We start from the raw sequence: 25,505 nt of genomic DNA on the forward strand, positions 1-25,505 counted from the left end.
TGATTTTATTACGGTAGGGAAAATCAAGGAAAACTGCAAGGGGATGTGCGCTGACATGCTCCGCTGTGGGAAATACTGACCTAGGATACAGTTTGTACGGAATCATCTGTACAAACTGCATTTGAAATATTAGCTTTGATTAGCTTATTCGGATTATTTTCTTAGATTAAACGATCAGCATTTTACAGCGTGTTTGAATGAAAAACAAGTGATCATTCCGCACGAAGGAAACTTCTTTTTATGCACGTAAATGCATTCCTAAGAAAAATAAACAAACACTTGGCTCATTTTCTCGAAACTGCACTGCATAAACTTGCGATGTCTATATGGATAAAAGGGAGGCCTATATAAGAGCATCGTTAGGGAATCTTGTTTATTATTTCATCAAGTTAATCGGAACTTTTCAACAACAAGACTGACTGTAGCGCGCGGTAACAAATGAGCGCAAGAGGCAAGCCAAAACAATTGCGTGTAGGATCTTCTGACGGACCAACGGATTATCGCTGCCGATGCGATGTATCAGCTTGACTGCTTGAGCTGCCTATACTGCTGCCGGAGTCAATTAATTAAATCATTGATTTGAAGAAAGTGTGTGCAGAGCATAGGGTCCAGAATGAAGTTGCTTCCCTATTACAGTCGGCCGCCAACCGGCACCTCAATCAACGGATGGCGGAGATATGTATATTATTACAGTATTCTTAATCGTTGTACAAACTCCAGCAAAGTTTCACGTTTTTAACAAAGACAGGATGCTCTTTCGCTTAGTGTTATTGCGTAGAGTATTTTGTTTGAAGTTTTACAAAGCTGCCCCACGTGCGGTTTTAAAAATATCGTTTTTAAAATCAAATAATGTGATCATTTTTTCAAGTTTCACAGCACTTCGTTGGGCATGACTGTAACTGGGAGCAGCTGGCTAGAAAAAAAGATCAAAAGTAGATCTAGATGTTACACGTGAGTTTCCCAAAAATGTCGGTTGCTGGGGCCCCCTTTGGTGTTAGGCCGCCTATTGGTACTCATTATGTAAATGATGCTTCTACTTTCTTCCTTCGGGTGGTGCTTTGTTTAATCTGGTTCCACGCGCTCCCATGCTGTGAAAAAAAACAACAACATAGGCAAGTTCTCTGCTCAGAAATCAATTTTCATAACACCAGTGCAATGTTTGCTTTACAGTAACTCTTGGAATCTAAGGTTTGCGGAATTGGCACTCACTGGATGACCCAGTTATAAGCAGTAATGTGATGTGTGTAAAAAAGAACGATTTTTCAACCACAAAAGTAGACTAGAAAATTAAACCGCAGTGATCATAATGAGAATCTAGATTACAGCAACCGCAGCCCATCATAGTGGACGCGAGTCGATTGATAAAATGAATGCCGGGAAGAATGCAGAAAGATCTATAAAATTAGTCTGATCTCATCGTTTTTATCGCTCATTTATGAGATTGCTTGAAGTTTATGAGATTGCAGCAGCCAATCTATTCTGTAGGTCCATTAAATCGATTATTTATGTTACGTAAGCTTTTCGATTATCTTTTCAGTGCTGCAAATGCTAGAATGAGAGATGATTTTTTATGAAAATCTGAACGAGATGAAGCTAGATTTTTGAAAAATCTGTTGTTTATTGACAGACGGCACAGATCTGAATAAAAAATAGATTTTTTAACAATTCAAAATGATTTTTAGTTGGAAATTTGCTTTGAAAACACCTACGCTCTTTCCGAGCATGGTCGATCAAACTGATGTGTTCAGATTGATGTAGTCCGTAAAGCGCGGAGTGCAGTTATTTCAACTGCATTCTTTCGCTGGCTTCTGAAAAGTGGTTTGTTATGACAGCATTGACCTGTTTCTGTGAACGACTAATAGATTAAGCCGCTGAGGTCGGCTGTGCAGCGGTTGATAAAATACCTTCTTCAGAATATGATAAATTGATGGAAAGGGGCGCTGCGCTGTACAATTTGAAAGATGGGATAGGGTTTAGGTTTAATGACAGGTAAACAGTATGCTGAAGAAGTCCAGCACATAAATCCAAATAGTGGGCAAACCTAGCGGTTGCATCACTTTAATTATCATCGTTCAACGGGCTTCAACGACTGTTAAAAAGGGCTCCAAGAAGGATCTATAAACTAGCGTAATTTATTGCCCTTACAAAAGCCGCGACATGACTAAACTTTCGGATATTCAAATTCGAACCATCACCGTCCATGGTGTGGTGACTGAAGTGGCTCAGCAAATGAAGATTTGTCACCACGCCGCAATCCAATGTTGAACATATTTATTGGCTTCCAAAGCTATGCGCCTGTGGAACGTGGACATCGATTTTCCACAGCTCGTTTAATTGATTGATCTCGTGTGGTTACAATTTTGTTTTATAGCACGCAGGACCTGGGACGGTACAGTCGTGGGATTGGGCCGGGTTCCACGCTGGCAAACGTGACCATCGCCAACTGAGTGCAATCTCACAAGAAACGGAGCGAGCCCCAAAGAAAGTAACGCGATTTTCGGACCAGTTTCGCTAACGTAGGCAGATTGGATTCGTTTGTAGTTCTCGACTGGGTGGACGTTTCACGAAAATAAATCAATGGTCGTGAATTGCGTCGCTTGTGCGGTAACGAGAGGTGCAGAGAAATTGATTTTAACTCAGTTCAATCTCCTACTGATGCTTGATATGTATGTTGGCATAACGGATCGTGAATGTCGTTCTGATGGTCTGCCATCCACTTGTTGGTCGGGTGAAAGTTCAACGTCAGGAATCTGTCGACTTTTTATTGTTCCTTTCAAAGCAACTCGGTTATTCCCCCTCTGTCAACCACCGAGAAACGTAGGGGTGGTCGAGCAGCAATCGAATATTAGCAAGCTTATGACCCTCCCGCATGCCGAGCCCAAGTTGTGCAGTCACCGTTCGAAGGATAAATGCAAACTAGACAAAAGGGGCTCGATAAAGGTGCCGAAATGTTTATTTGCTCAGCACCGTCCAAAAACCGCAACTGGAGTAGTGCGGAAATGGAACCAACTTAGAATAAATCCGATTAGGTTGTCCCTTTTTACATTTTAAATTTTTCATCCTCCATCATCTCATCGAAACGAGCAGGAGGAAGCATGTGACATCATTCGCTTCTTAGAAGCTGCCGGCTAGAATTTGACGAACGCTGGCGGAACTACTCATAGATTCTTCTTTTGTGGTTTCGTATTACCGACGTTTCTATTCGCTTTGTAGCGAAAAGGAACTTGAATTTGATTCGGCGCTAACTCGCAAAAAATAAACTGCAAGGTAGGTTGTCAAAAAAAACACGAATTCATACCGTAAAAGTGCCACTAAACTACCTTGAATCTCTTCCGTTTCGAACAGTAAGCAACAATTGTGCTAGGCTGAATTTGCAAAAGCCAGTGATTTGATACTGGAAACCGATCAAATCCAATTGGTTGTGCAACATCGTTCCAGCTTCGCACGATTATATCAAAATTGCTTTACTAAGCGCATAGCATATCGTCCTAAAAATTAGTCAGCAAACTAACAACTGGATCTAATGCACCTAGCAGCGAATGTATGCCTTTCTGGTCGCATACCATGTCAAATGATTTGACAATACTTCGATAACACACCGTATGAAAATGCGTTTTTTAGAGTTCCGCGTCAATTTAAGCTAGGATTGCTGCTTATGTTTTCTTACGTATCTAATCTCTATCTAATCTCACACTAATGCAGTCAACTCTTGAAGGCATCCTGGAAAATGACGATTATTTAAATCAATCATTTTTCTTGTCAACGGCCAGGCCAACTGCGCAGCATATACCGCAGAGAGAATTCCAAGGAATCAAATGGAACCGGAAAAATACCTAATTCCATTGAACTCCTTGAAACCAAGGGGAAGGAAGAAAACGTGGACCTCCCGCACCAAACGCTTCCCATATACATAGATAATGATTTATTTACAGTCGTTGGGAGTATCTTTCCTAATAAAGGTTAAGTGATACTCCGGACCCTCAGGGATGAACTAACGGCATTTAGACCAGAAGCCAGGTTGCAATTGGCCAAGGATATAGCGCCTTATTTCGCTCTCTGAAAATAGATTAGTTTACCAAAAATATTAGTTTAAATTATATAATACTTGAAAATCAAGTCGTGTGGTCTAATGGTTGCCTAAAACTGCATTTGTAAGGTTAGGAACTGAAAACCGCACGACCCCATACCTCCTAGCTTGGCTACTCAATTATACAAATTGAAGTATTTCCAGGTATGGCCACGTGCAGGCGCTAGGTAGGGGCTTGGGAAGGCTAGAGCTGTGTTGGACGCTTTTTCCTAGCTGCTTTCTCCATTTCATAAGATGCCACTGAAGTGACAGAAAACATGTCTTTAGTTACACCTCTTGCTTTACAACTGCACAGAACAATGCGCCTCCATCAGTTCCAATGAAAAAGGAAACGCCTGGTTGTTATGTTATAAGTTACTAGTTAAAATTTAACGATATCGTTAGATCAGAGTTATGACGGAAATGCTAAACAAAAGGGGAGTGGGTGGGATGGGGCGCAGAAGGAACGTGAATAGGAACGTATGTTTCGCCATAACTCCGAAACGCCTGAACGGTTCTTCACCAAACTTGGTTCGTATGTTTTTTGACATAAAAGAATCAGCGCAGGAGGGTTGATAACAGAGGCGAGATCTCTTGCAAGACGGGCGAAAGGTCCAAATGGGTAGAGGGGTGCATTTCTTTTACATATGGGCCGATGGCAAGTGTACAGATGGTTGGATGACAAGAGCGGGTGGTTTCTGAAAAGGAGGTGATAGGGCGGCCATTGACAAGGGGGAAGTTCAAAATACAAATGGCTGCTGGGCAACAGGGAGGGGAAGCGGAGCTGACATACGCATTAGAGTAATTAAAAAGAAGAAAAAGGGTTTAGTTTCCTGCATCATGAGAATTTTTGTTACTGTTATTGTACAAGAGACAAAGGATCAGCTAGTTCTGAATAAATCCAAAGTGACCAGGCGCTTGAATACGTCTTCATTCACTAAACTTATTTATTGAACGAATTCAAAACCTTTCCCCCAAAAAAAAACTCGCAACCGTTGACTGCAAATAGAGGAATAAAAATGCTAAGATTAAAATTAACCGAAAAAAAACTAGAAGAAACTTGGGAGAGAATTCCAACATCGTACGATCGTCGACTTCGACTGCCAGTCAGCCAGCCGGCCAACCAACCAGACCAGATCGCTGTTGGTGGCATGGCAAAAGCGATCGTACTCAGTCGAACCGTTGGCGAAACTTTTCGTGAGAAATGGCAGACGCAGCTCGGGTTATCCATGACGTCACCGAATATCGTACGATGTGCCGAAAATGAACTCAAAAGGAAGGCAAAAAATAAAAGCTGCCCGAGCATGACGGCCGCCACATCGCCGCATGCCGTCCGCCCCACTAACTGGTTGCTTCAGGCTTAACTCAATGGCAACCGGACGGGCAAACCCACTCCACCCCGCCCGCTCTCAACTCTCAAGTCCTGTTGTGCGTATATGCAAGGCATTTAATTATAGAACTAAACACTGAACTGTAAAAAGTGTTAAATTTTTATGTTTAACTCAGGAGTTAATATCGATCAAACTTAATTAGATTCGAGCAGATTTTGAGCGTAAATTAAAGGCCCCCTGTGACGGAGGAAAATTATCCCACGTTAGTCCCATTGTGAAAATCCACCAGGCATGCCATTCACAACTTTAACTACCGTTTAATAGCTCACAGCGGAATATTCCACACTAGCCGTAGTATATGGCCATAAATAAGCCACATGTGCAGCTGGTTCTTCAACCGACGACTTTTACGTGGTCATTTCGGTAATTCCACAATCGCTAATCCTGCTCTTAAGTACATAACAGTGTGTGAAAATCGCAAACTTCAAGTCAAAACCACGTGTCACAAGAATTAAGCTAATCTCCAATTAACGCGCTATCCTCTCGAGTATCTGTCACTTCTGAATGGTAGCGACCCGTTCGAAATTTGTCAAACTAATTTATGATAGCTCGTCAACCAGCCAGCAGCAGCAGCAGCAGCGCCTTTGGTTTGAATTTATTTGCTCGTATGCAATTGACATCGTGTCACAGTGCTCTGCTCACAGTTGTTTAACGTTTTCGTTTATGTTTTCCCAAACATGCTGACGATGGCGAAGAGGAACAGAAAATTAACGAAACTTAATTTAAATTCGCCGATTTATGGTAACGTTGAATTTAAGCTGGCGAGTTGATTGTTGGGCGACTGGTTCTTGATTGGAGTGGTTAAAAAAAAAAGAAAAGGAAAAAACCTGGTGTCATTTTTCTTGTTTTAAAGACGAGCGATGAACACCTGTCTAATTCAGTCAAATAAGCATGTTGACTACAACAAGTTGACTACAGCAAGTTGTAGGTAATTCTAAAATTTCTAATACGCGTAAATCCTCGTGCGTTATATGCGTTTTAACAATTTTTGGATGTCAATTTTATGCATTGTTTTTAATGTACTTTTACCGATCGGAGCATTTTAGACAGTATTAGAAAGAAATAACTTAGTTGCGAACAGCTAAGCCATGTGCCATACAACGGAGCAAGTAATAATCAGACGGCGCAATATCTGCGGAATATGGCGGGTGGTGTAAGACTTCCCATTTGAGCCATTCTAGATAGGATTTAGCGGATTTGGTAACGTGAGGCTGAGCGTTATCATGCCGTAGTACCCTTTTTTCGTGCCTCTGCTCGTATTTGGGCCCACCAAATACACAGTAGAACTTCCGACAACGTAGAAGCATGATTTGACGGTTTCCATGACTTTCTGTTTTTTGGGTTGCAAAATCCATTTTTCATTATTATTCACGATGCAATGAAGAAAACGATCCTTCTTTGCCGCTGGAGCAGTTGTTCACAAACGCAAACGACGCTCAACATCCCTTGAGAGGGTAAAGGGAACCTAAGTTCCTGGAGTTCAGGAGGAACCCAAGTTCCTTGCTTTTGGATCATTGCCAACGGGTGTAAACGCTTGGAAATAGCATGACGGGTAACTTATAATGCTGAAACAAGCTTTTCTTACTTTTGCTTCCATTGGAATTGGAGCAGCCTACAATACAGCGTTCCCGAAGTTTTTTGGCCTTCCTTCCCGTACACGGTTATCAACATCGTAATCACCGTCTTTGTTGAAACGGAACCTATTTATTACGAATTTATTGAGACGGAACCGCACGTTGTTTCACTCATAGCAGTACCTCCGTCAACTTTGAGGAGCTCTACCAGCTCACACAAAAAGCCCCCTGGTATCGGATACTTACAGCACCAACGCTAATAAGAGAACTAGATAGCAAACTAATAAAGAAATAAGCTGAGAAAAAACAAAGAGGATATATTTATTATCAAAAACTATCTAATAGGCGACTATCATCTAGCGTTTACCTATATCTACCTATATCATCTATATGAATCCTCTATAAAGCGTTTACAGCATCTTGCACCACTAGAGTCATCTTTTGACAAACGGTGGAAACTTAGTAGCGCACCAAATAAACTTGCCACAATTAAAAAACTTATTTTAAAGCAATTTTTCAAGAAAATAATTGAATGTTTTTGTTAGTTTAACGCTAACCATGACTGGTATATATTTCCATCCAAATTGAATTGTTTGTTTATGCAGTGATGTCGATTTAAATGATGGACCATAAAATTAACTAGATGACTGTACTATTAATTTAACGAGCATGAAGCGTTAAAATAAGAAAATAATATCCTTATTCGTTGTAAGCTGCTTTTCTGTGATGCAATCATACACATATTATGTTTTATAGTTGTCCATAAAAAAAATTGTTTGATGATAGCAGTTCTGCTCTCTCGTAAAGATGTGTCAACATAGGGGAACTGTGGGTAAGACGAACAACGTGAGTAAGACGGACAGGTGGTTGATTCTACCAGTTAGGCATTAAAATTCGTAAATGTTTTGATGGGCATCCAATCTTCTTGCTATCTCATGGTGTCTGAACGTTCCCATCATTAATTAGGACTTTCAAATTTTGATAACGTACAGAAAAACTAAAAATTGGAAGTGATTCTGCGTGCGGATGTAACTTTTATGTCATCGAAAATAAGCTTTTCGAGTGGTTTAATTCTAAAATGTTACCCTTAACATTAAGTATTTCGATTTAATACCTTTTCAAGTAACGTCTGCATTGAAATAATAGGTAATTCAATATATTATAATAAAATTGTTGATTTTGCTTCTTAGTAATATCTCATACATATAATGAAGTTTAACCTACAAACGTGGACTTTAACCAAATTAGCAGCGACCAGCTATGAAATAGCTACTCCACCCTATTTTACGTACTCAATGTGTTAATGGTCAAAAATAGTTATATGCTCTCAGTTGGGGCGATTTGCAATACCTGTCCATCTTACCCCCAAACATTGTCCGTTTCACCCGCAGCACTAAAAAGTTCACTTTTTATTGACCATATGTAATACTCAAAATACACATTGAAAAACAGTTTTTTTTAAATATTTCACTAGTTGCTTTTGAAAACAATATATTGAACTAAAGTAAACTGTATTTAGGTTTTATAAATCATAAGTTCTCTGTATTATACAAGATGTTCTTCTTAACCTGTTCGTCTTACCCACAGTTCCCCTACCTAATTAAATTTACGACAGATAATAGCTGCGAAACTGTTGTATCCAGTGACAAATAATTCAGACTGCTTGCAACATTCAATTATGATGGTAAGTTTGTGCTCTGTTTTGACCTGAAACTGGCTGTTTTTCGGTACCGTACAATTTGGAATGTCCTATTCTAGATACAAAAGAGTGCCCGATAACTTGTTGAAACAAATCAAAAACTAGAAGGATTGAAATGGTAAAGCATTTTACCATATTTTCGGTAGGCGAACTACTATATAGTATTTGCCAAAATTGCATTCCAAATTCACTCTCCTTCTATTTGTTTCGTTTTATTGTACAGATGATTTTTACAAAATACAATTCTTGAAATTTCAGAAGAAATCAAACTGATGTCTGTGCTAGTCAAACATGTCGAAAACGTACTGAAAATGATAAAAATAAGTGCGCCATTAGAAAATTGCTAAATGTTATAGCAATTTTCTAATGGCGCACTCTTTCAAAATAATAGTTTTCACTATTGGTGTCGATACGTCCTTTAGATTGAGGCATTGTAAATCGATCACGAAATCACGTTATCAAGTAATCAGGAAATCAAGTTATTAGCGCTCAAAACCTAATCACTTGCCATAACGTTCGTATTTTTAAATTTTTTGGAAGATGCTATCTCTCCGTAAGACGTAATCTTCCCTCAAGAAAGTGATTCACGGGGTATTCAAACATTCAAGAATCAAATTTCCCCATGTTTATTTATTTTTCGTTTAATTGTGATTAACTTTATCAAAGGCGGCACAAACAGGTCACCTAAGCCAGTGATTCTATTATTAAAAAGCAAAACAGTAATCGTCCAGGTTGGAATTATTTCTGACCTTATTTTTGACTGCTCTGCAAAAATTGATAATCCTGCTAATCGCCACACTCGCACCACGCGCTTAGTGTTTTTGTTTGTTTGCAAATATGATAATGCCAGTGTCGACCAAAAAAATTAAATGAACTTTATTCTCTTTTCTTTTTCTGTTACGCAGCAAAACACTCAGCCTGTGGCAAATGTCGGACGGTCGGAGCTTCATTCAGATGATCTACACCAGCGACGGGCAGCTGATGGATTGCGAGTACATACGACAGAAGAAACTTATCAAGGATTTCCGGACTCGTTTCTACAACGAAATTGAGCAAGCTCGTGCTCGCAACTTCAGCTCACCTTCGACACTTTCCGACAGCAGACGCTCTCTGGTGTCGGATCACGATTTTCGAGAGTTTCTCGAGAATGGCATCATCACGTCCGAAATGGAAGATCTCCAGTACAACATTCGAGAATTTTCGGACAATGATAACATGTCGCCGGTAGCAGTTGGCGATGCTTTCGGAATGAGAAACCTAACCTACATTCCGGTGAAAAGTGAAACTGACATACCAAAGGATTTGCTGAAGCAGATGAATTACCACAAGCTGAAACACCAGTGCGATCAGCGGCATCTACAGATGCGTGACCTAGCGCATGGGTTACAAAGCAGTGATTCGCAGGAGCAAAAAGTCGCCACAGAATCCCTGCAAAGGTACTACTTAAGCTTTAGTTAAGATATCTGTTCTGTCTTTTGTAACTGACACGTTTGCAATTCCTGTACAAACTAACAAGCCGTGTTGAGACACAATCATAAAATGCACTTCCCTCAAAGCACCATTGCACATGCACACTACCCTCTCTGAAAATGCACGCACGCACGCTCTTCAGCACCTTTTCTCAAACCTTGCTGAAACTCTTGCAGTTTCGTCGCCTATCATAACCTTGCAATCACCGCCGCAGTTGGTCATCATCATGTAGCAACATATCCGGTCGGAGAACAATGATGAAGTCTCTAACCTCTGCTCGCGGAAGTTAGGTGGGGCGTCCGCACATAGCCGGTCGGGTGGCTCCACATAACCACATGCAATGAACGGACGATTTCGTAAATATGTATCTTTCTTTCGCGCGTTTTGCGCAGAAGTCGAGTGGCGTGACACAGTGGCGACCGTCTGGTCAAAGCCCGATGTTGCATCACAACGCTACGTGACATATCGAAAAGTTGCTGTTGCATTGTATGTGGTTTCCCACATTCTCGGCTGGCTATTTTCGATGATCGGTGAAACTAGTTTGCGGCATTCCACTGCACGCTCGGTTTCAATGCTGCTATTCGTTTTGCCTGTTATCATATCTTCGTATGAATTGCTTATCATCCATCAAACTGACACATCAGATTGCTTCCCTCCATGCAGTAAGATTGTCTCGAAAACTACCTTTCCTAGAGGTCTAGGAACGGTACGAACTATCCCCCAAGGTGCCTCCTAGAACATAAAAAAGTAGTTTCTGTTTCGATCAAGTTCTATTAGAAGTCTTTAGGTAATAATATCGACCCTTGCATCACCCTTTCTACACTCTATCATGTATTCAGACGACGAATTCCTTCCTGGTTTTGTGTTTTATAATTATTTTTCAACTCCTTTTTCGAATTTAGTTTCTTATCATTTATTTTATGTTTCTTCGACTGTTTTGTTTTCTTCCTTTCGATCACACCGTTGATCGACGCACACCAGGCACAAGCGCGCCATTGCCGATTGGTTCCTTTCGCCCAACACCAAGTGGTGTGGGAAGGGTCACTCCGCCGAACGGTATCACCAGCTAGGAGGCGCATCCCGAGCGGACATGTGCTGCCGTCAGCACGACTACTGTAAATTAAATATTCCCGGCATGGCTACCAAGTGGGAACTGTTCAATTACCGTCCGTATACGATCAGTCACTGCAGCTGTGATCAAAGGTTAGTTTGAGTTTTCTGAGGGTTAGAAAAGAGAGGGAAGGGGGATACGAAACATTAAAAAGTGTTTTAAAGAACCAAGGCTAGTTGACGGCTATTTCCGGTTAGAAGGTCTTCCAAGGACTTCGGTGCTTCCATGTAAAAGCAATCGACCGGATTAAAGGTAAGAAACGCTGCGTGTGAAATGGTGCTACGCGCTTAGGAGAAAGTGATTGAGGTGAATTCAAATTCACAAAAAGATTTATATGGAACCTATCTAAAAAGCTGACAAGAGCAAAAGTGATTGTGCTGCGTTGTTAGTGTGTTGTTTCAACATGGCTTATTCTTTCACGTGTACCTACCTGTTCCAGTAGTCCTTCCCAGTAGTGTGTTGTATTTCATGTAAGTCCTTTGCTTGTTTGTCTCATAACAAATGCATACTCGTGAGAAGTGATGAAAAACAAAACAAAAAAAAACGCACTTATCATTCTAACCTACCGATTTTGACCGATCGGAATCCCCAGGCAGCGTCGGGATCTGTCCAGCATGCTTCGAGTGCCGGGAACCAAGTGGTGCGGCAAGGGCTGGAGCGCGCGCAACTACGTCGAAATGGGCGGATTGTCGAAGGCGGATCGTTGCTGCCGCCAGCACGATCTGTCCTGCCCGTTTTGGATCCTGGGCTTCGAAACCAAGTACGGGATGTTCAACTGGCGCGTGAACACGCTGATGCACTGCAGCTGCGATGAGAGGTAACACTTGATTTGATTTGTGCCAGCCATCAGTTTATAACGGTTTAGCATTTGATTTCGATTTTTCGGTTCTTTTTCGTTCACAATCCATCAATCAAATCCTTCGCGCTGCTCGGCTTCTGAATTGAGAGTGAAGGGCTATTAATTATCAATAAGTCGATCGATCGATATCGTTTAGACTTGCGGCATTGAGGTCTTATAGTGGATGCCGCGAATGACGCTTATTGATTTGAGTTATTTAATGTGTGCCTCTCTCTCACATTGTGTAAAGTTTGGAATCTGCAACTGGATTTGGAACTAAGTTGATGAACGAAGCTTTTAGTCTGGACTGTATAATTATGAAAGAAATTTAAATGATAGGTTGCTGTTCTGATGCATAGCCAACAGGTTGCTAAACAGCGAGGAAAAAATGTGGCCTGATGATGGTTTGGGAAAGATAAAATAGGAAATCAGCCGGAAATATGAAGTGAGCTAAGATTTCAATCTTTTGGGTGGCACAGTTCGGAATCCACGATGATGATGTTTTTAGCATTATATCGTTGAATATCAAGGCAAAAGAACTGGTAGGGACATTTCGGCTCTATATACTTTTTTGCTTGTTTGGTAATTATCGATTCAAATCCGGACAAGTGGATGAAAATATTCGTACACTTAAGCATTCCAGTAACTCATAGAACAAACTACACAAAATGCAAAAATGAATCTCACATTCGACGTAAACTGAAATCCGATGCATTTTTCCATTAAATAAAACGTCAATAACCTAAACCGTTTTTAAAGATATATTTTTTCATCAAGTCAAACGTAATATATAAGCGTTTAAGTGAAATAAACCGTAATTTTATATGATTTGCGATGTTTCATTTATGTGCATGTCAGAAAATGTAAAGTTACAAGATTTTTTCGAAGTGTGTAGATGTAAAAATATGCCGATTCTGTGAAATCTTTTATGCCAAACTTCATGTTCCTTTTGTTCGGAAACTATATTAACTATTCGAACAAACGTTCTGTTTTGTTGGTAGAGGTTAAAAGAAGTGTTTTATCTTTTAAGCTTTGCAAACAAAACATGACCAGAAAAATAAAAAAAACAGAAAAATATTATTTATTTGAAATTTTTCTGGTTGTTCGGATTTGTTTACAAAACTCAAAAGTTAAAAGTTATAAAATTATTCTGCACACTAGCAGACGTTTAAAACTTAAGTAATAAAACAAAAAATCTTCATATTTTTAAATTATCAGCTAACTTTCAAATTTAATCATTGACAATATAAGCAAAGCGAAGCCTTGGCGTTACATTCAGCCTTTATTGTCTTGACGGTTGCGAAACGAGAGAGCAGAAAAGAGTGAATATGTTCAGAAACGTACGCTAAATATAGTATTATTAGAATTTTGGTGAAGTCAGATCAAGAAATGGTTCTTATTAATGCCTATAACATATTATTTTGAAGATTTAATTTTTTCCTAGAATTTTGTTAATAGCTGGGTGCGTGACGGAGATTTCTATTCTAAAATACAGCAATGATTCGCTAATTGAGGGTTCGTTATTTGGACGGTTGGTTAATTGAGTGTTCGTTAGTTGGGCCAACTTGAGTGTCAAAATTCTATTTGCGTTTAGAAATTTCTAACAGCTGTCAGACGGCCCAATCAGCGCAGTAGCTGGAGTGTAGTCGTGATCAAATTACCGAGTTCAGGCTGTACTCCGATTTTGGCACTGGTAAAAATATTTATTTTTGGCAGCACAAAATACAAAATACATACCAAAAATACGATACAATTATTTAGCACTATTATTCACTTAACGCTAGTTTTTGCCACACATAGATCAATATGGTGTAAAAGGTTTTCTTTAATATTCAAGGTTCGCAATTCAATTCAAGGTTCGGTTTATTCGCAAAAACCCGCCTAATGTAGTTCTACGCCAGCTACGCGGTTGTGTCTAGAATACAACCTTTCAATTATGAACTACTGTACATTTCAGCTTTCAGTAAACAATAAAAAGACGATGAAAAAATTACTAAAATACAAAAGAAAGAATACAACGAAGAGACAACGAAAAAACGCCCAAACTGTGGCAAAAAAACGAAAGACACGACGAAAACGACAATAAGATGGCGGCCAAAAAGGCGAAAAAACGTACAAGAAAAGATAACGGAAAAATAGGGATTATATGACAGAAAGACGACAACAGTTTTGTTGTCTAGACAACAAATAGGACGACAAAAAATGACAAAAAGGCGATGAGAAGACAAATAGACGATGAAAAGTTGACAAAAACGGAGAAAAGACGACAATATGATGATGAAAACATCCCAAAACAGTAACAAAGAAGACAGCAAAAACGTAAAAAAAGGTAAAAGCAAAAAAGTCCGTCGAAAAAAGCGACGAAAATACAATGCAAAAATGACAAAATGATCATGACAATACGATAAAAATACGACTGAAAGGAGACAAAAAGCCTATGGATACGAAGAAAATGCAATAGTGTACAAAAGATAGTAAAAAGGCGTCGAAAAGACAACAATAAAATGATGAAAAGACAGCAAATAGACGACAAAAAGACGAAGAAGAGGTGATTACGTCGATTACAAATGATGAAAAAGTGAGGACAAGGAGAATTAGCGACAAAAATGTCAAAAAAGACAGAAAAATGATAAAGAAATTATAAAAAAAATGCAGAAAAGGCGATAAAGAGAGGCCAACAAGATGGCAAAATAGCGACGAGAAATACTAACAAAAGGCTTCAAATGACGATAAAAGGATGACGAGGAAAGGATTAAAAGCAACTGAAAACGCTGCAAAAGCCGATAGAAAATAACTATTAATTGCTGAAAAAAGGCAAAAGGACGACGTAAAGATGCCAAAAGCCATAAAACAAATGCGATAAAGAGCGATCATACGGTTGACAATATGATATTATCATCAAATTGACAGATTTTTAATCAAAACAGTAACAGTGTACTTTTAATTTTTTTCAATTTTAATAGCGCCCCATATTTTATATTTACTATAGTGCTAGATGCTAGTAGTTACGTCCGTTATGTAAATATGAAATGAGAAAATTATATTTTTGCTTTGGAAGTAAGTATCACAGTAACATTTAAAATGTGATTAGCATTACTATTGGCCGTATACGTTTTAGAAGCACTAAAAATTGCTAGATTTACATTACCTTCAAATGGCTTTCACGACGACGGCTCTGTCGAGGCAAACGCCTAAAAGAACATATGACCTGGTACTTTGCAGCAGAAAGTGATCGATTAATAAAGCTTTATTCATACATTCCGGAATATAGGACAAGTATGTGTAGTACCTGCAGCAAAATGAGTTGTAAAATATTGATGTAAAAGCACAAAAGCGGGGAAGCATTTCAAACGATGGAATCGCAGATTTCTCTTCGAGGCAAAAGCTATAAAAGTGATCCATCATAATTTTTCTTTCATTCGACAAGTCATTCTTGACGGAATATTCTACTGTTCTACTGCAGGACGAGAGAACATATGCGTGTACGAGAGCGGTGAAATAAACGAAGCGCCTAAAGCATACCGGCGCCTCACACGGGCAGCAGGTTAATGTTAGGATTATGTCAAGAACATCGGATCAGAAGCGTCGATTGTGATCTAAGCTGTCCAAATAGGATTCAACTTCGTGCGTGATGGCATGATTGTCCTAAATCCTACCGATTGCACTGTCCGCGTAGGACAACTTTGAATAGTGTACTTTCGTACTGCTGCTGCAGCAATAAGCTGCAGGTTTGTCCATTGGTCAAAACAAACAAAGATGAGCTCAAGTGGGAAAAGCCGAACGACGGCACAAGGAAAAGTGACATAAGAGGCCTGCTTGATTCTCGCACTGTACGGCGGTCCCGCTCCATCTATTAATGCTGTAGGGAAGTATGCAGAAGTTATCGAGGGTCAGAAATCGGAGGCGAGAAAAAAGGACGAACAAGGATCCATTTAATACATACATATCGACTGCCCGATGCTGGACCGGTCATGCCTACTCCGATCCGCTTTCTTCACAAAGGTGATAATTTACGTTGTTATATTTACACGCTCTCTCACTTTTCGGGATTGCTTTGATTGTGGTTTCCAAGAATCGACGCTGGCAGCGGCTTCTTTGCAGCCGTCCTCTGCACGTAGGAAGGAGTGCAGAAGGCGGATTAGTTACGCTCCTTCAATGCCACTCGAATTGCGACGAAGGCTGTGCAGTAGATTCCTTAACGAATCAAACGGTTCGTCTACAGCATATAGCGCCCCCTTCCGTTCTTTCTACTCGACCGTGTTACCGCACACAGCAGCAGGCCTGCGACTGCCGAAACAATAATGGCTGGAATTGGGGCTTGCAATATCTTTGATACTCATTAATTGGCGCTTTCTGAGGCGTACGTCAACCCAATAACCTGTAACTAATTGACCGCAATCCGACGTTAATTGCTACCGGTCAATGCAATGGAGTGAGTTGCGAAATGTTACGAATTAATCACGCATTGTTATGCAAACTTCTAACTAAACGCTTTTGCGTGACACAAAAAAGAGCCAAGCTATTAATTATTATCGGCAATCGGTTTTCCCGTTTGTCGAGAGAAATAAGTAGGAAACAGAACAGTTTCTTACTTAGCTACAAAAAATCGATGTGATACAAAGGAAAAAATCATCGCGTTTTTCTGATTATTGGCCATAAATAATCATAAAACAGTACTCATAAAACTGTTACGTACATTGACATACCTGTAGCAGCATACGTTGGTCTCGGGAAGTCTGCCCGAAGGTAAAGAAGATATTATCTGCGTCCCATCTGCGTATCTTCTTGTTTGACTGATTGCGGCGACACGAGAACAACTGAAACATGAGAAAATAAGAATTCATTTGAAAATATCTTCGAGAAAACGGGAAACGAGAATTATGCTGCGCTATCACTTGTTTGTTTCAGAGGAAGTCAAGCATATAAATGCGACGCCAGGCACAATCGTTGGCGACTACCTTTGTCTATTTCGTCTGGCTTTGAATTCACCTTTGAACTGGTAATCGAGCCCGATAGAAGTCACTTAACTATGTTCTTTCTGACAGAAGCAAACCAGTAATCTAAAATTGTGAACAAAACTGCGGTTGTTGCCGGGGTGGGGGTTCAATTACCTCTGTCCATTATTGGTAACAATTTGTTAGCGAACCGATTGCTATCACAGACATTCACAGGAATGCGTTTAAGCATCCAAATTAATAACGAGACGAAAGGTCATCTATCAAAAACGATGGAATTGAATGGGAAAAGATGTGGCTGCATGCCGGGTCGTTCTCTTGATGCGATCTTCATTCCGTTGCAGTTGGAACTTGAGCCCGTCTGAGAACAACGAATGCATAGAACAGTATTGTCAAGTAAAAATGCCACGATCTTGAACTTTAACGAAACACTCGAAGTGAATGAATGTTGCAATATTCGGCTTACCAACGCAACGCACAGAGAGTGACCGCAGATGGCGATAAATCGACCTGATTTTATCGCATTTTTTCCCTCTAACTTTACGCAGAATAAATTGGGTGTGCCAATTTGCTGCGGTACTCTATGAATTTGATAGCCGTAAAATGTGGGCAAAATGAAGACTTGCACTCTTTTGTGTGCGCCGTTTTGTTCACTGACTGGCTGGCGAATCCAAAATTCGAAACATCTGCATCTGGGATTCCACTGACTGAATGGGAACTGCTGCTGCCGGTTTATACAAGTTCGTCATTCAGTCGTTTGCAGATCGATTTGATTGATAATGCCAGGAGAAAGCTCAGTCAGTCACAGTTAAAAGGATATTGTTTCGATTTAATTGAATTTGCTCGGTTCAGTACGTTTGGCTTTGCAAATGTGTTCAATATTTCAGTTGTTTGCTTACGAGGTATGCCGAATCGCAGCAACATGCACCAGTTAAGCATGATTTTTTTTATTGATTAAAGAGATTTTATAGTTAAGCATGATGATGATATAAAATCGTTCGTAGAATCATAGATTAAAGTAATTTACAGTCTATTTATAACTTAATCATTTATAATTATATCATAGTTTGATGTTCTGTAGGTATTTTTGATCCAAAATCACACACTGTGTTTAAATACTACTAAATGTAATCATTTAGTACTTACTTTGACTATTTACTTGGTTTTGGTTGTGTAACTTTGGCTTTACTCTTCTCTGGCCAGTTTCTTCATTTGATATTCTTATTCTCTCTTTTGTTTCTGCAATTTCCTTTGTTCAATCCTTCAAGCTTTGCTCTTTCCGGTTCCTTCCTGTTGTACCATTCTAATCATTTGGAACTGGTTGTCACAAAGAACATGTTCATGGGGTTTGCGCTTACGATCAATTTTCATGACCTCTACTCTAGGTTAGGCTCTTGATGAGTATATCATCCAAAATATCGTTTGGTCAAAGATTGGATGCAGTTCCATCTATCTTAATTTACAATTCTTCGTTTCGGACAGGTTCTTCAATATTCGATTCATTACCTATAAGATAATTTTTTTTTAATTCTTTATATAATGTTTTACTTAAACATAAATAGAAAAACTTACCAAGCGCTGATTCGTCATTTACAGATTCAGCTGCGATGCAATCACGATTTACGTCAACGGCGCAGTCCAAAGAACAGCTACCGTACTGGCTGAGGGGCTTCGTGAAAATAAGGCCCTTAGACAAGTCTATAATTTTCTTAAAATTGAAAAGAGCTAGCTCCTCTAGAGGGCCATACCAACAATCCTTGCGATAATTGACAGAGAACCTGGACAGACCCTCTTCATCTACCCCCATTTTAATGAACGTGAGCTGCTTCTGGTAAAAATCTAGATTTCTCCTGTTCTGTGTATTCAGCATTTGTACAACACGACAACAAAGTACTGAAATCAATACCGTTAACGTTCCACGGACAAATTTCATTGGTTTTAAAATTATTCTTAAAGCATTTTTTCGAGTTATTTACCTGGCATCGTTTTTCGAGAAAATTTCAAGCCAATTTTTTTTCAGCGACGTCAAAAAAAACTTTGTCCATTGGCTGCACAATCCTGGTTGAATTTAGGAAAAGGGAAACTTATATGATTTTCTTTTCCGTACAAAACTCTGTCAATTCAATGATGCTGACGAGACTATTGTATCCATCAATAGACTATAACCGGAAACACTACATTTTTCATGACAAGCCATATGTAGAAATCGTTCGCAATGTATTTAAAAGAGGGTTTGCAAATGTGCCTCCGCTCATCTAAAACATCTACGGACCAACCAGCTGATATATTCTCCTTGATTTCACGTATTACTCATTTACCGGGATAGATGATCATTGACGGCGTAAGGTTCCCGTCAGTACCGTTTCCAAAAAAGTACTGTAAAATTCTCTTTGTCGCAATTGTTGTTCACAAAGCAGACATTGCCGACACGGGTGTTACACAGAATCTTGCACCTAGCTGATATACGCTGGAAGCTCGACTCAGCGTAGTTGAAAATACGCTGAGGATAATTGAAGTTCGAAAGATCAACGTAAACTGCTTTAAGGGTTTTTAGACCTCTAGGAATCATCGAACGATTTTATCCTTAGTGCCTTTCGCTCCAGTTTTCGGAAGTTTTGTGATAAATTTTTTTCTGATCGCAGGATACCGCTTCGATAGTAGACCAGTTCTTGCCTGAAATAGAATAAAATTAATAATTTGCCTAGAAAATTCTACTAATGACTTACTCGGGAATGATTCTGGTAGTTCTCGCGATTTCCGGATCTTTTTGGGATACTCAACAACTGTCAGAGTGAGATAAGTTTAACTGACGGGATATCCTGCTCTGAACATATATAGAACCCATTCATCAATTTCAGTTTCTTCTTTAGGAAGAAGATTATTTAGTGCTGGCTGATTGGTTTGGGGTTTTTCCGAAGTATTGTACAATGCGGAAGATTGTAATCCCTTGCAGTTTCCCGAACTTTGCCAGGTTGTCTTGCTTGATCAATAGCTTGATGCAGTGGATCAGTATCGTAGAGCTTCAGTTTCCGTTTATCGAGTCTCCTGACGCCTTCTTTCGTTCTGCTAAAAACAAATTATTATTTTAGTCAAAAAAACTGTGATTGTTTCATGCACGGGAATGATACTTGCTATACCACCCTGCACAAAAAAATCGTAGCCAACATAGAGCGGGCCCAAGCTGACAGCTTCATAGATGGGCTCAAGCTGACAACTGAGTCGGATGTGTGAATTGTTGAATTTTGTTAGTTTTATTTTAATTTAGTCAGGGTTTTAGCATCACATAGTTTGCCGCCTTTTTCATGTGAGCAACGAAAATATGACGTCATATCAGCCCCCTGGTTGCATATGCTTGTCCCATAAACTAGGAAAAGTGAATTTTGCGGTCAGTATTATGGACCAATGTTTTGATTTTTTTATTGTTTAGACAGGAAACAAATTTTTTAAGGCGATTTCACCATAATTCAATGATAACATACCTGTTCTTTTGATTTCCATACATTTTGTACCTAAACACACACATTTACGTCGCTATTCAGCTCATAATATTCCTGACCGACTTTTTATGACAACCGGGAAAATAACAACAAATCGACAGTCGATTGGGGCCAGCTGACATCTACCGGAAAACTGCAAAAAAATAATGCTTTGTAGCCATAACTATTGCTGTCAATGTCAAGCCTGACACGGAATGTTATTTTTATCTATTAAAATTATACTTGATGGTTAAATGTTAGTTTGTTACGTAAGTATAAAACTAACGTAAAGTATGGATTGGCCCATAATACTGGGGTGACTGTATTGTATTTGTGCCGAAATTTCGGGCAATTCGTAGTTCTTATAGGTCAACTTTCTATTAAGATAAGTCTTTTATTAGTTTAAAAGCTCAACGGTAAAACAAGATTATAAAGTATAAAAACTACTTTATAAGAAACTGCTTTTTTGTGAATATATCTGAAGTTATAGTCTTTTATTTTGTCCTACATGCATTGTTGAATATACATTACACCTTTTTTATCGCGCCGTTTTTCTTCGCACTTATGTTACATGAGCAAAGATATACAACAATTCTCGTTCTGAAACAAGTACAAAACTCATTCCTGATCGCAGTGCAATTGAAATGTTCTCATCCTTAATGCGATTAACTGCGATTCCAATCGTCATCGCCGTCGTCGTCGTCGTCAATTGATTCAATACATAGCGGAGTGGTTTTCCACCCTCCCAATGCGCTCACACTCAACTGTAGTGAAGGAAAACTTGTGCCACTCACTGCTCCTACGCTACGGACGACGGCTGTGCTGCATAAAAAAGTCCTTCAAGTTTTGCCATCATTCTTCCAGCGACCAGAGCTAAATAGTGATGCGAATGGCAGTTTTATGACGCCGCCCAGAACATACAGTCATATACTTTTTGACTGCAGAAGGAGATCTGCTGAAGTCATGGACAGATGGGTGTCTTCATCGTCTTTGCCGGAGGTGGGATGAAAAATTTCGAAGATTTTCTTCGCGTCCCGACCCAGTCGGAGTCCACCACAGGGATGGCTGGAAGACCGTAGAAAAATATTCGCAACCTGGAAAAGGATGGTTACTTATGTCGAACACGGTTTGCAATCATTCGTTTTCAAAAAAAGTTAAAGTGAAAGTACGACGCATTCAAATGCATTTGGGGAGGATAGGAAAAAAAGCCAGCAAGTAAGGAAAAAGTTGACCAACTTAAAGTGTATTATTCATGTTTTTAGCTTTTGAATAGAGAACGTTTTGTTTATATTATTGAAGACAACAAACAATTAAATCAAAAAATTACTATGGGCTGTTCGGGCACAACTGATGGCTTTTCAACTACATATTATGTGAGCGGCACAGCTAAAATTTACAATTTATATATTTTTATATATTTTCTTTTCAGTTGGTTCAGCTTTGGTTCTTTAAATCATTTTTTAACTAAAAAAAGCAGTTTTGGCAACAAGTCTAATCCAAACTTTTTTATCCACCAGGTTCCGCACGTGCCTGAAAATGGCCGACTCCAGCGACGCCAACATGGTCGGCAAGCTGTTCTTCAACATCGTGCAGTCCAAGTGTTTCGTGCTAAAACCGGAAGCGGTCTGCACCAAGCTATCCTGGTGGGGTAAATGTGAGAAAAAAGTTCGACGAAAACGGGCACACATTCGGGATAACAGGAAATACTAAAAAGCGGTGACCAGACCATTGGCTTTCGGGTGGATGTGAGTATTTATCGGCCCATCGGCAGGTAATGACGTTTATGCCGCCAACATCCAAGCGCGCGCGGAAATAAAACAGCATTTAACTGCTGCACACGGCTACCAGCAGCGTGATTCGGGACCGTTGTCAAATTTTGTACCCCAGGGCTTACGGCCACTGTCATTCAACACAGCTCGGTATTAAGACGTCAATAGGGTGAAATTTATACATCGATCATCGGCTTGGCTGATATGATAACGCAACTTGTAGAGACAAATCACTGAAAGTCACATCACTTTAACTATGTACTATTTTCGGATCGAAACCAAAAGAAATGCATGTTGCCAATCATCATTAAAAAAAGGAAACAACAGAAACATAGAACTACAAACTGTGACAAAAATATAATGATGTTATTTATTTGATAGCGTGCTAAGTTAATTTATTAGTAGCACAAATTGATGCCTGTGGCATCGTAACGATTGACTCCTCAAACAATGATTCCTATTAATTTGTAAGAATTGCTGGAGACGGAAAACGTTTCTACATTAATTGTGTCGCAAAAAAACACACATTCAGAGTAGATAAGTTAAATTCTGTTTACGTCACTAGCGTGGTATGAGTCCATCTGCAGAACTGAAGCCGGGTAATAAGCTCCTTTCAAGGACCGACACTCTTAAATTAAGGGTATAAATTCCATGACAAAATCTCGTTGTAAATAGTTCATGTTTTAACTTTTTCTCCTGACTTATTTTCATCGGTCATTTAACCCCGAGAAAAAATCTATCCATTTTTCACAAATTCACCAACATACAAAACGAGTAGATGCTTTTAAAAATAGCAATAAAGCCACTTAAACTTGTGTACTTAAACATAACCACGCCGACAAATGTACTCACGTTAATTGTATAGGATGTAAATAACAAGTTCACAAGTTTTGTACTTTCGAGGAATAAATTAATAGAAAAAGTTATATAAATTTAATGAATAGTCTCGAAACAAAGTGATAATCAAAAGTAGATGAGCATGATAGTTATGAATGTGACTATTTTGTACACTAGAATTGATGAATGTGAAATTATGATTGAGAAATAATAAATTATTTTAAGCTAGTAGCACTAACAAGGTCGAATGTAAGAAATGAAATCATTAAGTACGTTGCTGAAACTTTCTTTGAAAACATTGTTGTAAATATAGCTAAAAATTTAACACATTAAACTTCTTTGTTGTTCACGTGAAATTATGACAACTATCCGAAATCATTACTCTTGATAACTGACTAGTCACATAATTTTGATCATACAAAGCAAAGCAAAGCCTAGATGCTACACTCCGTTTTTGAAACTGAACCTCCTGGCTTTGTTCAACAGACTTCACTTCCAGCTGTTAGAATACTAATTACGGGGCTTGTGCTACGATCCTATTAAACTTTAACAGTCTCTCCCAGGCGAGACTCGAACATAAGATTACTGGCTTGTTAGACCAACGCCGCCGCACGTCGACGCAAACCGGGAGGATTGGATTATGATAATGGACAGAGAACTTTATAGAGAGATATTTAGAAGAATAAAAGGGGACATGAGATAGCAAGAAAGAGATATGCCAACGGGGAGATTTTTGCATCATAGAGAAAGAGAGAGGAGCGAAAGAGAAGAGAGAGAGAGAAAAAGGAGAGAGAAAGGAGAGAGAGAGAGAGAGAGAGAGAGAGAGAGAGAGAGAGAGAGAGAGAGAGAGAGAGCGACGTAATGGATCTACGTGATAATTTACCGACTTTGATATGTCGCTTACTTCAATGAGACATAACTTTTGAAAAAAGCATCGTACAATTTGTATTGTAAGCCAATTTTGATGAGTTTGGTCTTTGGCTGCAATTTTAGTCAGTTTAGCTATTTTTCGAACGCACTGTCCTCAATGTCTTCTTCGCAGTTAACTCCGGACCACCAGATAACTTGCAATGGTGCTTTCAGATGCGCTGCGATAACGTTTGCATTAAGAAAAATGGACAAAAATTGCCGATTTTCCATGGGTTTACCTTCACACGCACTGACGAAACTGCCCATGCAGTATCAGTCATAGTAACCCATGAGCCAGCAGAACAAAAATTGACAGCTCTATCAGTCGAACTCTCACTGTGATGGCGATTGGCGAAAGGAAAACAGTGAAGCTGCTCCGTTCAGAAGTGTGCGCGATCAAAGAATGGTACCCCGCCGCGTGCAAAACGTACATCATGCGGCACTTTGTGGACGCGGATGCGCTACATCGCTGCGTGCGCTTAGCCAGGAAGTCGGTGCAATCGCCCAAACAGTGAAAAAGTACCTGGCGAACATGGACATACATGTCAGGAAGCGGCAGTGCCGTCCACTGGTCTCGGAGTTGTAGGCAATGACGCAGCGGCAGCATCTGAATAAGATGGTCAAGACGATTTTCTCGGCGAATCGCGACATGGCTGTGGTGATGGACGACGGGACCTATCTTACCCTGGATGACAACGACCAAGGCACTTCGTAATTTACTTCCCCCATGAAGGAAGTGAGCTCTGAGGTGAAGTTCATTTCACACACAAGTTTCCCAAAAAACTGCTGTAGCTGACTATCAGCAAGAAGGGGATATCAAAACCGCTCTTCTTTCGCTCCGGACTGGCCGTGAACGGGGAAATTTATAGTACGAAGTGCCTGCCGGATGTCGCTTCGTTCACCAAGAAATACCATAAAGGCGTAGACGCGGTGTTCTGGTCCGATCTGACGTCGGCCCACTACTCGAAGTGATTGTTGGAGGAGATGGAGCAGCTGAATATCGTGACCTGATACTCAAGTCGGCAAACCCACCCAACGTCCCCCAGCTGCGTCCCATCGAGAATTTCTGCGCAAACCTAAAGCGTTAGAGATCTACTCCAACAATTTTGTCGCGAAAACTGAGGAGGAATTGATAAACAAAACGAAGAAAAAGCTCAAAAACATGCCTACACCTACACGCATGACGCATGTTTTCGTCCGCCATGACGGTAGGCCGCTAACAAGGGAGTAGAATTTTTTTGCAAGTAAGCTAATATAATTACCTTCTACGGGAAATTTATCAAACTCAATTAGCTGACATAGTTTTTTTTATCACCATCCGAAAAAAGTCAACTTTTTTTAAATGCATACGTTATTCGATAAGAAAATGAACAATAAAACTGGGTGGGTCAAATAGCGTCATCAAAACAA

The 25,505-nt window shown here is 39.7% G+C and overlaps 1 protein-coding gene across 3 annotated transcripts in view; it reads left to right on the plus strand.

Annotated features, from left to right (window-relative positions):
• LOC128735973 (uncharacterized) overlaps nt 1-23,506 on the plus strand; it is a 33,808-nt gene extending 10,302 nt beyond the window's left edge. Inside the window, exons 3-6 of one of the 3 annotated variants that reach the window (XM_053830458.1) lie at nt 9,636-10,166; nt 11,182-11,403; nt 11,904-12,128; nt 22,098-23,506. In XM_053830458.1, the coding sequence (XP_053686433.1) occupies nt 9,636-10,166; nt 11,182-11,403; nt 11,904-12,128; nt 22,098-22,290 (1,171 nt within the window). In that variant the 3' untranslated portion in view covers nt 22,291-23,506. The remainder of the gene's footprint in view (nt 1-9,635; nt 10,167-11,181; nt 11,404-11,903; nt 12,129-22,097) is intronic. The other 2 variants (XM_053830457.1, XM_053830456.1) reach the window with 2 other exon arrangements.
• The last annotated feature ends 1,999 nt before the right edge of the window (nt 23,507-25,505 follow it).

The sequence above is a fragment of the Sabethes cyaneus genome, chromosome 2 (assembly GCF_943734655.1).
Source record: "Sabethes cyaneus chromosome 2, idSabCyanKW18_F2, whole genome shotgun sequence".
Classification (NCBI taxonomy): domain Eukaryota; kingdom Metazoa; phylum Arthropoda; class Insecta; order Diptera; family Culicidae; genus Sabethes; species Sabethes cyaneus.